Source organism: Macaca fascicularis, chromosome 20, assembly GCF_037993035.2.
Source record: "Macaca fascicularis isolate 582-1 chromosome 20, T2T-MFA8v1.1".
Taxonomy (NCBI): Eukaryota; Metazoa; Chordata; class Mammalia; order Primates; family Cercopithecidae; genus Macaca; species Macaca fascicularis.
This window is the reverse complement of record NC_088394.1, coordinates 22,123,868-22,138,932: the sequence shown is the minus strand read 5'-3', so window position 1 is coordinate 22,138,932 and position 15,065 is coordinate 22,123,868. Positions and strand designations below refer to the sequence as shown.

The 15,065-nt window shown below is 39.5% G+C and overlaps 1 protein-coding gene across 2 annotated transcripts in view; it reads left to right on the top strand.

The window, feature by feature from the left end:
- USP31 (ubiquitin specific peptidase 31) overlaps positions 1 to 15,065 on the top strand; it is a 100,486-nt gene that overhangs the window by 53,804 nt on the left and 31,617 nt on the right. For both annotated transcript variants that reach the window (XR_012429368.1, XM_005591456.4), the window contains exon 6: positions 1,207 to 1,351. Coding sequence is in view for 1 of the 2 variants with exons in the window: in XM_005591456.4 (XP_005591513.2) it covers positions 1,207 to 1,351 (145 nt within the window). In the remaining variant the exon portion in view is untranslated. The remainder of the gene's footprint in view (positions 1 to 1,206; positions 1,352 to 15,065) is intronic.

Below are 15,065 nucleotides of genomic sequence, written 5' to 3'. Positions count from 1 at the left end.
GGATTACAGGCTTGAGCTACCATGCCTGTCCTGTTTTTCTGTTTTATTGTAAAATATTCAACCATTTCAGAAATATAACAGAAAGAGAAAGTATCTCATACTAGGTATCTTAATGCTAAGGGTTACTAACTTTAATACTATGTTATATAGTATTCATTTAGATTTTTTCCATGCATATATACATTAATGATTTTATATAAGAATCATTTACACTTATTGTTTTTACCTTGCTTTGTATTTACTTAGATCTTTGCATGTTAGTGCAAATATATATAGTTCATTCTTTTTAGTAGCTTTATAATTCCAGTAAGGCTATACTATATTTAACTAGTTAGTATTTTTGACATTTGAGTTGATTTTTTTTTCAATACAAATATCCATGGTTTAGGCTTGAAAAATAGAAAATAAAATGATATAGGAGAAAGCCTCAGAGTCAGATGTGGACTCCGTCCTCGACATGAGGCTGAATCATTGTAGAACTTGAGGCAAGTCTCTTGGCTTCTCTCCTTTCAGTGAAAATGGGGGTTAGACGTTATGATCTCCTGGTTCTCTTCTATACCAAAACTTAGAGGAACCCTGGAGTTAGAGTCATAGAGTTCTGACATCAGAGTACAGGTATCCCTCAGTGTCCATGGGATTGGTTGTAGGAACCCTTGCACTAGGATACCAAAATCCACGGCGCTTTAATCCCTTTTTTAACATGGCACAGTATTTGCATAGAGCCTAAGCATATCATCCTGTATACTTTATTTTTACTTTTTATTTTATGGATACATAATAGTTGTACCTCCAATATACTTTAAATCATCTCCAGATAACTTATAATATTTAATGCAGTGTAAATGTTATGTAAATAGTTGTTCTGCTATATTGTTTAGGGAATAATGACAAGTAAAAGACTGTTCAGTATACATTCAATCATCCTTTTTTTTTCTTCTGAATATTTTTGATCTGCAATTAGTTGAATCCACATATGTAGCACCTACAGATATGGAGGGGTGACTGTATATTGTTAATATAGTTACAGAGGATATTGTGCTTCCAAGATTCTCTCATTAAAGGCAAATAAAGTGGGCTCTGCGAGATGTTTCAGAGCTCTCTCAGACCACTGCCAGTCCTGATGGTCTGGAGAAGTTCCTAGAATTGGGAGATCAATTAGTATTGAATTTCCAGTTACCCAACTGTTTACATTTTTCCTATTTTTAGATTGTGTTAACAGAAATGTACTATGATGGGTTCCATCGTTCCTTTTGTGATACAGACGACCTGGAAACAGTCCATGAAAGCGACTGCATTTTTGCCTTTGAGACTCCCGAAATATTTAGGCCTGAAGGAATTCTCAGTCAAAGAGGTAAGTGAGCTCCTGTTTTCATAATGCCACCTGGGTTTGCAGGTTTAACTATAGTCTACCTTTTTAGATGTCTATTATATAATACACATTTTTTAAAAATTGTGGTAAAATGCACATATGTATTTTTTTGATGGTATAATGGTAAAACTCTTATAGTAATATTTTCCTAGAGGAAGGCAACTCTTACTGTTTTAGGCAAAGATATGTCCATAGTTTAGTTGGGAAAACCTTATATTGAGATTCAGGACTGACTGTGACCTCCTTTAAGTAGCCTTTTTGGCATCTTATGGCATTCAGGAAGATATACTATGCCGTAGTTGTATGTTTTTTGTTTTTCATTTTTCAGACAGAGTCTTGCTCTGTCGCTCAGGCTGGAGTGCAGTGGTGCGATCTCAGCTCACTGCAGCCTTAGCCTCCCAAGTAGCTGGGATCACAGGCACATGCCACAAAGCCTGGCTAATTTTTATATTTTTAGTAGAGATGGGGTTTCACCATGTTGGCCAGGCTGGTCTTGAACTCCTGACCTCAAGTGATCCGCCTGCCTCAGCCTCCCAAAGTGCTGGGATTACAGGCATGAGCCACCAAATCCGGCCCACTATTCTGCTTTCTGTTTCTACAGATTCCCTGAGTCTAGACTTCTATATAAATGGAATCATAAAATAATATGATATTTTGTGACTGGCTTTACTTAGTGTGATGTTTTCAAGATTCATTCATGTTGTAGCATATATCACACTTAATTCCTTTTTATGGCCAAATAATATTTTATTGTTTGAATAGATCACATTTTGTTTATTCGTTGTTCATGAACATTTGGGTTGTTTCCACCTTCTGGCTAGTATGAATAATGCTCCTGTGAACCATTCCACACAAGTTTTTGTGTGGACTTATGTTTTCATTTCTCTTCATACCTGGGAATAGAACTGCTGTGTCGTGTGGTAACTCTATGTTTAATCATTTGGGGGAACTTACAGACTGTTTTCCAAAGTGCTGCGCCGTGTTACATTTTTATCAGTAGTGTTTGAGGGTCCAGTTTCTCTACATCCTCGCCAATACTTGATTATTATCTGACTCTTTAGTTTTAACCATCGTAGTGGATATGAAGTGGTATCTCATTATGGTTTTGATTTGTGTTTGTGACTGACATGATGTTGAGCATCTTTTCTTGTGCTTGTTGGCCGTTTGTATATCATATTTGGGAAAATGTCTATTCAAATATTTTGCCCATTTTAAAATTGCCTTGTTTGCTTTTTGTTGTTGAGTTTTAGGAATTTTCACATGTGCTGAATACTAGACCCTTATCAGATATATGATTTGCAAATATTTTCTCCCATTCTGTGAGTGATCTTTTAACTACCTGATGTCCTTTGAAACACAAAAGTTCTTAGTTTTGTTGAAGTCCAGTTTATCTTTTTTTGTTGTTGTTGCTTGTGCTTTTGTTGTCATATCTAACACTTTATCAAATCCAAAGTCATAAAGATTTACCCCATAATTTCTTTTAAGAGTTTTTTAGTTTTAGCTCTTATATTATAGTTTTTTGAACTATTTTGAGTTAATTTTTTGTGTTGTGTAAGGTAAGGGGCCAACATTATTCTTTCATGGTGGCTGTCAAGTTGTTCCAGTTAACAGACTTTTCGAGCAGATGGGTAAACTTCCATGAATAGAGTAATAGAAATGGTAGAAGCCTCATTGGATTTTTCTGTAAGGGTCCAAACCAGAACCGTGGTCACCTTAGTAGTTGTGTTAGCGTAAGGGAGACTAGCACCTGGGCTTTGTGTCAGACCTGGGGAGACTGCTGCTTCCTAGCTTACCCAGTTTTTTAAAATTTTAGTTTCTTTACATGAAGTGCAGAGGAATAATCACTATAGTGTTGATGTCAAGACTGTATGAGATCAGGCACGTCAGACATTCCACAGGGACTGACTATACTAAGTCTTCAATAAATGAAAGCTACTTTCATATTTCTGGTTATTGCTTCCAGTGTTCGTTACTGGTAAGCCAACGTTGAGGTGACCGTCTTTGCTCTAGCAATAAATGAATCAGTCAATTACAAATATTTTTGTGCACCTGTAGATAACTTCTGCTGTAATTAGCATGAGTGGTAAATATAAAATAAGTGTATTTTAGGTTTTTGGTACTATCCAAACAGAGATTTATTGAAGTTATTTAGTGAAGATAATGTGGGAGGTACTGATGACCACAAAGAAGACTAAGACCAAACTCTGGCCTTCAAAAATTTCACCATTTAGTGACCTCTTAGTAATAGTTTAGCCTTGGTCAGTTTATGTAGGAGTATTATCCATGTTCCAAGTAAAGTATAAATGGAAGTATTGGAAAATGTTAGAGGGAGCCACTAGACTGCTTGGGCTGGATCAGGGTGGTGCCACAGGGGAGGGGACAGATTTGAATGTAAAGGATGGGTGGGCTATCCAAGGCAAAGAAGTGTGGAAGAAAGGGCTTGCAGTTTCAGTAGGAGGGAGGGGCAGAGGCGAGAGTGAGATGGGCTAAGGAATAAGCAGAAGGCCAGACAGGGAGTCAGGGTGTGTTTTCCTCTTTTGACCTTAGTGTAAAACGCAGGTCGTAGATTGTGCTCAACCTTTAAAAGGTGAAGGGGCATTTTTTTCTGAGACAGGAAGAAGGGGGACTGTGGGTGAAGATGGAGACATTCAAGGTGGAGCAGAGGGGAGGCAAAGTGATTTGGATCAGGAAGACTTCATCCCAGCAAAGGAGGAGGCAAGGTCGACAGAGTGGGTGATGAGTTTGGGCACTTGAACAGAACGGAGGCGTGTGGATCAGGGAGGAGTGCAGCTGCTGCACTGAGCCTGGGCTTGACCTTGAACACAACACCACCTGTGTTCAAGGACCCACCTGACCCTCCCTCCTTGGTGTTTTTGCTGGGGCCTTTCTTCTGGCCACCCTTAAAGTTTGGAGTTCGCAAGGGTCCTGCTGTCATCCTTTGTCTTGGTCTTGACCCTCTCTTTGGCCTGTCTGTTGAGCACTCACGGTTTGAACTGCCATTCTTGTATACCATCTATCTTTACTTATTACTTTCATATCCAGATGTGATGCGAAATCTCACTTCACGTCCAGATGCTTACTACTTTCACCTCGATTGTCCACAGACTCCTCAAATTTTAAAACATAGGGTTCTGTTTTTTCTTTTCAGACTGGCTCCTTTCTCACATCCTTATTGTAGTGAATGACACCGTGATCCATCTAGTCTCCCAAGACAGATGCTTGAGAATCAAACTTCTCTTTCAACCTCACCCTGTTCACACCTCAACCCTTATTGTTCATTTTGCCTCCTAAATATTTTATACTCATTTCTTCTGCTCCACTTGCCCTGTTGTTCTTATTTTAGACCATCATTCTTTCTTAGAGCAGAGTCTCCTGTCTGCCCTTATTTCGGTCCCTCTGCCAGTCCATCATGTGTCTGCTATCAAACCCTCATGATTAAGGGCACAGGTACAGTTTGGGGAGGAGTTGTGCCTGTTCCATAGGTGTTAGGAGGATTTAAAGCAATAATGCATGTGTTTTCACACCTGTGGGGCTTTTGGGGTACATACTGGTTACTCTTTCTGAAATGTACTCCTCATCCCTTTTGGCCTGAGGAACTCCTTTCAATCTTATCTGGAGCCCCGGAATCTTCTGTGACCTCTACTAACAGACTTGGCTTCATCAGCTGACACAGACCTTCTGTGCATACGAATATTATGACATCACATAGTTCCTAATATTTATTTGTATGTGTGTGTCCCCTACTAGACTGAGAAGGCTATGGGTTATCTTTCATCTGCCTTTCATTAGCCTCCTTAATACCTGTCATATGGTAGGGACTTAATGAATGTTGATTGGATAAGTGAATGATGGTTTGGGCCAAAGAGATCAGTGAATGACAGAATTCAAGCACAGTTCTTCCTATTAAAGAAGCAAAGAAGAAAAACAGTGCTTCTTGAAAAAACTGCATGCCTATTGTTAACTTTTCATTTTGAAATAATTTCAGACTTAGAGAAAAGTTGCAAAAATAGTACCAAGAATTTCCATATATCCTTCACCCAGATGCCTCAATGTGTTAACGTTTTACTGTTTTATCACATTTGTTCTCTCTCTGTAATAGGTGTGTGTTTATAATCTTTTTCTGAACCATTTGAGAGTGAATTGCAGATATATTAACTCTTTGTGCCCAAATACCTTATGTATTTCCTAAAAACAAGGATATTATCTTACATAATCTAAGTATAGTTATGAAAATCAGGAAATTAAGACTGGTACAATACTACAATTTTTTTAGCCTGACAATTTTTTACTAGTTGTCAAGTTGTTACTGCATGATCCACTTCCAGATGGAGTGAGCATCAGAAACATACCAGGCATATTGATTATATTATCTTGGACTTCTCTCCTGAATTCCAGATTTGAAATACTATCATTTTACCTACAGACTTTATTGAAATTTTGCCATTTGTCTCACTATTGTACTTCATAGCAAAATGAAAAAAAAATTCTTATGCAGGATCGAATATCATGGTTTGCTTGGTTGTCATTTCTCTTTGATTTCATGTGTCAGGAACAGTTCTTTAGTCTTTCATGACTTTGGCATTTTTGAAGAGTATGGGCCCTTTGTTTTGTAGAACATCCTTATTTTGGGTTTGACTGACATTTCGTCATCGGTAGATTCCGGTTATGTATTTCTGGCAGGAATACCATGAAGTGTTGTTTTGTCCTTCTCATGGCATCATAGCAGGAGGTACGTGACACCTATGTGTCCTATTGCTGTCAGTAACTTTGATAACTAAGGTGATGTCTGCCCGGTTTCCCCTAGTACTAAGCTACTGTTTTCCCCTTGTAATTAATAAGCATCTTGTGGTGAGATACTTTGACAATATGTAAATATCCTGTCTTTTCTCAAACTTCTTTTTTTTTTAAATGGAGTCTCGCCTTGCGCAGGCTGGAGTGTAGTGGTGCAATCTCAGCTCACTGCAACCTTCACCTCTCGGGTTCAAGTGATTCTCCTGCCTCATCCTCCTGAGTAGCTGGGATTACAGGCACCTGCCACCACGTCTGGCTAATTTTTTGTGTTTTTAGTAGAGATGGGGTTTCACCATGTTTGCCAGGCTTGTCTTAAACTCCTGACCTCGGGTGATCCTCCCACCTTGGCCTCCCAAAGTGCTGGGATTACAGGTGTGAGCCACTGTGCCCGGCCTTCCTGGTGATTTTAATGTGCTACCAGGACTGTTAACCACTGGTTTAGGGGAGGGCAGAAAAACATTACTGTCAGTGCAGTCCTCTTCTTCATTATTCAGTTTTTGATGTTTTATGGCTCCCCTTGTTTACTTATACTTTTAAGATACATTTGATAATAGTTTTGTCAAGTTCCTATAATCATAATTTTAAGGTTGGGGTAAATGTATAGAATTAACTGGGAGAGGGTGGCATTTTTACAGGATTGCACTTGCTTACTCAGGAACGTGATATCTGCATTTACTCGCCTTTTTTATTCCTGGGAAAGTTGTGATTTTCTGCACCTATTTCAAAGTTATTCCTAGGTGTTTTATTGCTGTTGTGAGTAGTGACCCTCTTCCCACTCCCATTATGTATTTTGTTTTTGATTTTTAGAGACGGTCTCACTCTGTCACCCAGGCTGGAGTGCAATGGCACAATCATAACTTACTTCAGTCTCCATCTCCTGGGCTCAGGTGATTCTCCTGCCTCAATTTCTCGAGTAGCTGGGACTACAGGTGTGTGCCATCTGCCTGGCTAATTTTTTTGTGGAGACAGGGTCTAGCTATGTTGTCTAGGCTGGTCTTGAACTCCTGGCCTCATATATTCTTCTGGGGCAGGTTAAATTCCTGAAGGAGACCTTTCTACACTCTTTGTTGGAAGGTGGGACCTGGTTGCCAGCACCCTAGGTGCTGAGTGACGGGAAAGAGCTGAGATGTTCGCTTACCCCTTTGTTTTAATACAGTGCCCTCACCTTCTCCTGGATTGCCTCCCTGTCCAGACATCCCTGTCTTTGCTGGAGTGGGAGGGGTATTTTGGCGTATCATGTTGGTAGTCATTTTCTCGTTTTTAAAAAATTTCAGTGAAATTTACTTAACATAATAACCACTTTTAAGTGGTCACTTCCATGGTATTAGTACATTAACAGTGTCAGGCAAATACTACCTCTATGTAGTTCTAAAACAGTTCCATCACACCAAAAGAAAACCCCATGACCATTAAGCAATTGCTTCTCATTCTCCCCTCCCGCCAGGCCCTGACAGCCACTAATCTGCATTCTTTTCTCTGGGTTGACCTATTCTAGCTATTTCATATAAATAAAATCAATAAATAAAATCATATAAATAAAATACAATATGGGACCTTTTATGTCTGGCTTCTTTCACTTAGCATAATGTTTCAATGTTCATCCATGTTGTAGCATGAGACAGTACTTCATTCCTTTTCTTTATTTATTATTATACTCTAAGTTCTAGGGTAAATGTGCGCGCAGTGTGCAGGTTTGATACATAGGTATACATATGCCATGTTGGTTTGCTGCACCCATCAACTTGTCATTTAGATTAGGTATTTCTCCTAATGCTATCCCTCCCCCATCCCCCCATCCCCCGATAGGCCCCAGTGTGTGATGTTCCCCACCCTGTGTCCAAGTGTTCTTATTGTTTGATTCCCAGCTATGAATGAGAACATGCAGTGTTTGGTTTTCTGCCTTTGTAATAGTTTGCTGAGAATGATGGTTTCCAGCTTCATCCCTGTCTCTGCAAAGGTTATGAACTCATCCTTTTTTATGGCTGCATAGTATTCCATGGTATATATGTGCCACATTTTCTTAATCCAGTCCATCATTGATGGACATTTAGGTTGGTTCCAAGTCTTTGCTATTGTGAATAGTGCCACAATAAACATACATGTGCATGTGTCTTTATAGCAGCATGATTTATAATCCTTTGGGTGTATACTCAGCAATGGGATTGCTGGGTCAAATGGTAATTCTAGTTCTAGATCCTTGAGGAATTGCTACACTGTCTTCCACAATGGTTAAACTAATGTACATTCCCACCAGCAGTGTAAAAGTGTTCCTGTTTCTCCACAGCCTCTCCAGCATCTGTTGTTTCCTGACTTTTTAATGATTGCCATTCTAATTGGTGTGAGATGGTATCTCATTGTGGTTTTGATTTGCATTTCTCTGATGACCAGTGATGATGAGCATTTTTTCATGTGTCTGTTGGCTGCATAAATGTCTTCTTTTGAGAAATGTCTGTTCATATCCTTTGCCCACTTTGTGATGGGGTTGTTTGTTTTTTTCTTGTAAATGTGTTTGAGTTCTTTGTAGATTCTGGATATTAGCCCTTTGTCAGATGGATAGATTGCAAAAATTTTCTCCCATTCTGTAGGTTGCTGTTCACTCTGATGGTATTTCTTTTGCCATGCAGAAACTCTTTAGTTTAATTAGATCCCATTTGTCAATTTTGGCTTTTGTTGCCTTTGCTTTTGGTGTTTTAGTCGTGAAGTCCTTGCTCATGCCTATGTCCCTAAGGGTATTGCTTAGGTTTTCTTCTAGGGTTTTTATGGTTCTAGGTCTAAGATATAAGTCTTTAATCCACCTTGAATTAATTTTTGAATAAGGCATAAGGAAGGTATCCAGTTTCAGCTTTCTACATATGGCTAGCCAGTTTTCCCAGTACCGTTTATTAAATAGGGAATCCTTTTCCCATTTCTTGTTTTTGTCAGGTTTGTCAAAGATCAGATGGTTGTAGATGTGTGGTGTTATTTCTGAGGCCTCTGTTCTGTTCCATTGGTCTATATATCTGTTTTGGTACCAGTACCATGCTGTTTTGGTTACTGTAGCCTTGTAGTATAGTTTGAAGTTAGGTAGCGTGATGCCTCCAACTTTGTTCTTTTTGCTTAGGATTGTCTTGGCAGTGCGGGCTCTTTTTTGGTTCCATCTGAACTTTAAAGTCGTTTTTTCCAATTCTGTGAAGAAAGTCATTGGTAGCTTCATGGGGATGACATTGAATCTGTAAATTTCCCTGGGCAGTATGGCCATTTTTATGATATTGATTCTTCCTATCCATGAGCATGGAATGTTCCATTTGTTTGTGTCCTCTTTTATTTCATTGAACAATGGTTTGTAGTTCTCCTTGAAGAGGTCCTTCACATCCCTTGTAAGTTGAATTCCTAGGTATTTTATTCTGTTTGAAGCAGTTGTGAATGGGAGTTCACTCATGATTTAGCTGTTTGTCTGTTATTGGTGTATAGGAATGCTTGTGATTTTTTTGCACATTGTATCCTGAGACTTTGCTGAAGTCGCTTATCAGCTTAAGGAGATTTTGGGCTGAGACGATGGAGTTTTCTAAATATACAATCATGTCATCTGCAAACAGAGACAATTTGATTTCTTCTTTTCCTAATTGAATACCCTTTATTTCTTTCTCTTGCCTGATTGCCCTGGCCAGAGCTTCCAACAGTATGTTTAATAGGAGTGGTGAGAGAGGGCATCCTTGTCTTGTGCCGGTTTTCAAAGGGAATGCTTCCATGTTTTGCCCATTCAGTATGATATTGCTGTAGGTTTGTCATAAATAGCTCTTACTATTTAGAGTTACGTCCCTTCAATGCCTAGTTTATTGAGAGTTTTTAGCATGAAGGGCTAAAAACTTGAATTTTTAGCTTGAATTTTGTCAACGGCCTTTTCTGCATCTATTGAGATAATCATATGGTTTTTGTCATTGGTTCTGTTTTTGTGATGGATTATGTTTATTGATTTGCGTATGTTGAACCAGCCTTGCATCCTAGGGATGAAGCCAACTTGATCGTGGTGGATAAGCTTTTTGATGTGCTGCTGGATTCGGTTCGCCAGTATTTTATTGAGGATTTTCACATCGATGTTCACCAGGGATATTGGTCTAAAATTCTTTTATTTGTTGTGTCTCTGCCAGGCTTTGGTATCAGGGTGATGCTGGCCTCATAAAATGACTTAGGGAGGATTCCCTCTTTTTCTATTGATTGGGATGGTTTCAGAGGAATGGTACCAGCTCCTAGAATTCGGCTGTGAATCCATCTGGTCCTGGACTCTTTTTGGTTAGTAGGCTATTAATTATTGCCTCAATTTCAGAGCCTGTTATTGGTCTATTCAGAGATTCAACTTCTTCCTGGTTTAGTCTTGGAAAGGTGTATGTGTCCAGGAATTTATCCATTTCTTCTGGATTTTCTAGTTTATTTGTGTAGAGGCGTTTATAGTATTCTCTGATGGTAGTTTGTATTTCTGTGGCATCAGTGGTGATATCTCCTTTATCATTTTTTATTGCGTCTCTTTGATTCTTCTCTCTTTTCTTCATTAGTCTTGCTAGCAGTCTATCAATTTTGTTGATCTTTTCAAAAAACCAGCTCCTGGATTCTTTTATTTTTTTGAAGGTTTTTTTGTGTCTCTATCTCTTTCAGTTCTGCTCTGATTTTAGTTATTTCTTGCCTTCTGCTAGCTTTTGAATTTGTTTGCTCTTGCTTCTCTAGTTCTTTTAATTGTGATGTTAGGGTGTCGATTTTAGATTTTTCCTGCTTTCTCTTGTGGGCATTTAGTGCTATAAATTTCCCTCTACACACTGCTTTAAATGTGTCCCAGAGATTCTGGTACGTTGTGTTTTTGTTCTCATTGGTTTCAAAGAACATCTTTATTTCTGCCTTCATTTCGTTATTTACCCAGTAGTCATTCAGGAGCAGGTTCTTCAGTTTCCATGTAGTTGTGCAATTTTGAGTGAGTTTCTTAATCCTGAGTTCTAATTTGATTGCACTGTGGTCTGAGAGATAGTTTGTTGTGATCTCTGTTCTTTTACATTTGCTGAGGAGTGCTTCTAACTATGTGGTCAGTTTTAGAATAAGTGCGATGTGGTGCTGAGAAGAATATACATTCTGTTGATTGTGGGTGGAGAGTTCTGTAGATGTCTATTACGTCTGCTTGGTGCAGAGCTGAGTTCAAGTCCTGGATATCCTTGTTAACCTTCTGTCTCGTTGATCTGTCTAATATTGACAGTGGGGTGTTAATGTCTCCCATTATTATTGTGTGGGAGTCTAAGTGTCTTTGTAGGTCTCTAAGGACTTGCTTTATGAATCTGGGTCCTCCTGTATTGGGTGCATATATATTTAGGATAGTTAGCTCTTCTTGTTGAATTGATCCCTATACCATTAAGTAATGGCCTTCTTTGTCTCTTTTGATCTTTGTTGGTTTAAAGTCTGTTTTATCAGAGACTAGGATTGCAGCCCCTGCTTTTTTTTGCTTTCCATTTGCTTGGTAGATCTTCCTCCATGCCTTTATTTTGAGCCTATGTGTGTCTCTGCACGTGAGATGGGTCTCCTGAATACAGCACACTGATGGGTCTTGACTCTTTATCCAATTTGCCAGTCTGTGTCTTTTAATTGGGGCATTTAACCCATTTACATTTAAGGTTAATATTGTTATGTGTGAATTTGATCCTGTCATTATGATGTTAGTTGGTTATTCTGCCCGTTAATTGATGCAGTTTCTTCCTAGCATTGATGGTCTTTGTAATTTGGCATGTTTTTGCAGTGGCTGGTACCAGTTGTTTCTTTCCATGTTTAGTGCTTCCTTCAGGACCTCTTATAAGGCAGCCTGGTAGTGACAAGCATTTGCTTGTTTGTAAAGGATTTTATTTCTCCTTCACTTATGAAGCTTAGTTTGGCTGGCTATAAATTCTGGGCTGAAAATTCTTTTCTTTAAGAATGCTGAATATTGGCCCCCACTCTCTTCTGGCTTGTAAGGTTTCTGCCGAGAGATCCGCTGTTAGTCTGATGGACTTCCCTTTGTGGGTAACCTGACCTTTCTCTCTGGCTGACTTTACCATTTTTTCCTTCATTTCAACCTTGCTGAATCTGACAATTATGTGTCTTGGGGTTGCTCTTCTCGAGGAATATCTTTGTGGTATTCTCTGTATTTCCTGAATTTGAATGTTGGCCTGCCTTGCTAGGTTGGGGAAGTTCTCCTGGATAATCCTGAAGAGTGTTTTCCAGCTTGGTTTCATTCTTCCCATCGCTTTCAGGTACACCAATCAAATGTAGATTTGGTCTTTTCACATAGCCCCATATTTCTTGGAGGCTTTGTTCATTTCTTTTTACTCTTTTTTCTCTAACCTTGTCTTCTTGCTTTACTTCAATCACCGATACCCTTTCTTCTACTTGATCAAATCGGCTGTTGAAGTTTGTGCATGCATCACAAAGTTTTCATGCCATGGTTTTCAGCTCCATCAGGTCATTTAAGCTCTTCTTTACACTGTTTGTTCTAGTTAGCCATTTGTCTAACCTTTTTCTCAAGGGTTTTAGCTTCCTTGCGATGTGTTCAAACATGCTTCTTTAGCTCAGAGAAGTTTGTTATTACCAACCTTCTGAAGCCTACTTCTGTCATCTCATCAAAGTCATTCTCCATCCAGCTTTGTTCCATTGCTGGTGAGGATCTGTGATCCTTTGGAGGAGAAGAGGTGCTCTGGTTTTTAGAATTTTCAGTCTTTCTGCTCTGATTTCTCCCCCTCTTTGTGGTTTTGTCTACCTTTGGTGTTTGATGTTGGTAACCTACAGATGGGGTTTTGGTGTAGATGTCCTTTTTGTTGATGTTCGTGCTATTCCTTTCTGTTTGTTAGTTTTCCTTGTAACAGTCAGGTCCCTCAGCTGCAGGTTTGTTGGAGTTTGCTGGAGGTCCACTCCAGACCCTGTTTGCCTGGTATCACCAGCAGAGGCTACAGAACAGCAGATATTGCAGCCTGATCCTTCCTCTGGAACCTTCGTCCCAGACGGGCACCCGCCTGCATGAGGTGTCTGTTGCCTCCTCCTGGGAGGTATCTCCCAGTTAGGCTACATGGGAGTCAGGGACCCACTTGAGGAGGCAATCTGTCCGTTCTCAGAGCTCAAACGCTGTGGATGGAGAACCACTGCTGTCTTCAGAGCTGTCAGACAAGGACCTTTAAGTCTGCAGAAACTGTCTGCTGCCTTTTGTTCAGCTATGCCCTACCCACAGAGGTGGAGTCTATAGAGGCAGCAGGCCTTGCTGAGCTGTGGGGAGCTCTGCCCAGTTCAAGCTTCCTGGCTGCTTTGTTTACCTACTCAAGCCTCAGCAATAGTGGATGCCCCTCCCCCAGCCAGGCTGCTGCCACACAGTTCGTTGTCAGACTGCTGCACTAGCAGTGAGCAAGGCTCCATGGGCGTGGGACCCAAATCTCCTTGTCTGCTGGTTGCTGAGACCTTGGGAAAAGTGCAGTATTTGGGTGGAAGTGTCCTGTTTTTCCAGGTAGAGTCTGTCACAGCTTCCCTTGGCTAGGAAAGGGAAATCCCCCAACCCCTTGAACTTCCTGGGTGAGGTGACACCCTGCCCTGCTTCAGCTTGCCCTCCGTGGGCTGTACCCACTGTCCAACTGTCCCAATGAGATGAACCAGGTACCTCAGTTGGAAATGCAGAAATCACCCATCTTCTGCATCCATCATGCTGGGAGCTGCAGACCAGAGCTGTTCCTATTTGACCATCTTGGAACGGATCCACTTCATTCCTTTTTAATGGCTGAACATTATTCCATACATACATATGCATGTACCACGTTTTCTTTATCCATTAATCCATTGATGGGCTTTTGTTTTTTCCCTACCTTTTGTCTATTATGAATAGTCCTACTATGAACATTTGTGTACAAGTATTTGTTTGAATACCTGTTTTCAGTTCTTTTGGGTATATGGAATTGATGGATCATATCATAATTCTATGGTTATCTTTTTTGGGAATTGCCAAACTGTTTTCCATAGGAGCTAGATTGTTTTACATTTCCACCAGCAATAGATGAGAGTTCTAATTTCTCCACATCTTTGCCAACATTTATTTTTCATCTTTTTGATTTTAGCCATCCTGGTGGATGTGAAGTGTTACTTCATTAAGATTTTGGCTTGCATTTCTCTAGTAGTAAATGATGATGAACATCTTGTCATGTGCTTGTTGGCCATTTATATATTCTGGAGAAATGTCTATTCAAGTCTTTTTCCCATTTTAAATTGCACTTTTTGTTGAGTTGTAAGAATTCTTTGTAAGGTTGTATAATACTAGACCCTTATGGGATATATGACTTGCAAGTATTTTATTCCATTCTCTGGGTTTTTTCTCTTTCTTGATAGTGTTTTTTGATGTTCAAAAGTTTTTCATTTTGATGAAATCTATTTTTTCTTCTGTTGCTCATAATTTTGTTGTCATATCTAAGAATCCGTCACCACATCCAAGGTCATAAAGATTTACCCTTGTGTTTTCTTCTGAGTTGTGTAGTTTTAGCTCTTACATTTAGGTTGTTGATACATTTTAAGTTAATTTTTATAAATTGTATGAGGTAGGGACCAAACTCCATTCTGGGGGCAAGTAAATATTTACTTGTCCCAGCACCATTTGATGAAGAGATTGTACTGTCCTCATTGAATGATCTTGGTGCTCTTGTTGAAAGTCCTTATTTTAATTCCTCTTTTACTTCACCCTTTACTTCAGAGGCCTCTGGCACCTCCAGTTTCTGATTCTTTTGGTGATCCTGTATATTGGGTTGGCCAGCTTTCTACAATGCCAGCTTACAATTCAGTTTTCTCTGGTTTACTCATATTTACAATATTTTCTAGATAGTCTATTATTTCACTTATTCTTCTTTGACTCAGGTGCTTGTTTTTCTTTCTTTTCCAGTTGTTGCGTTTCCCT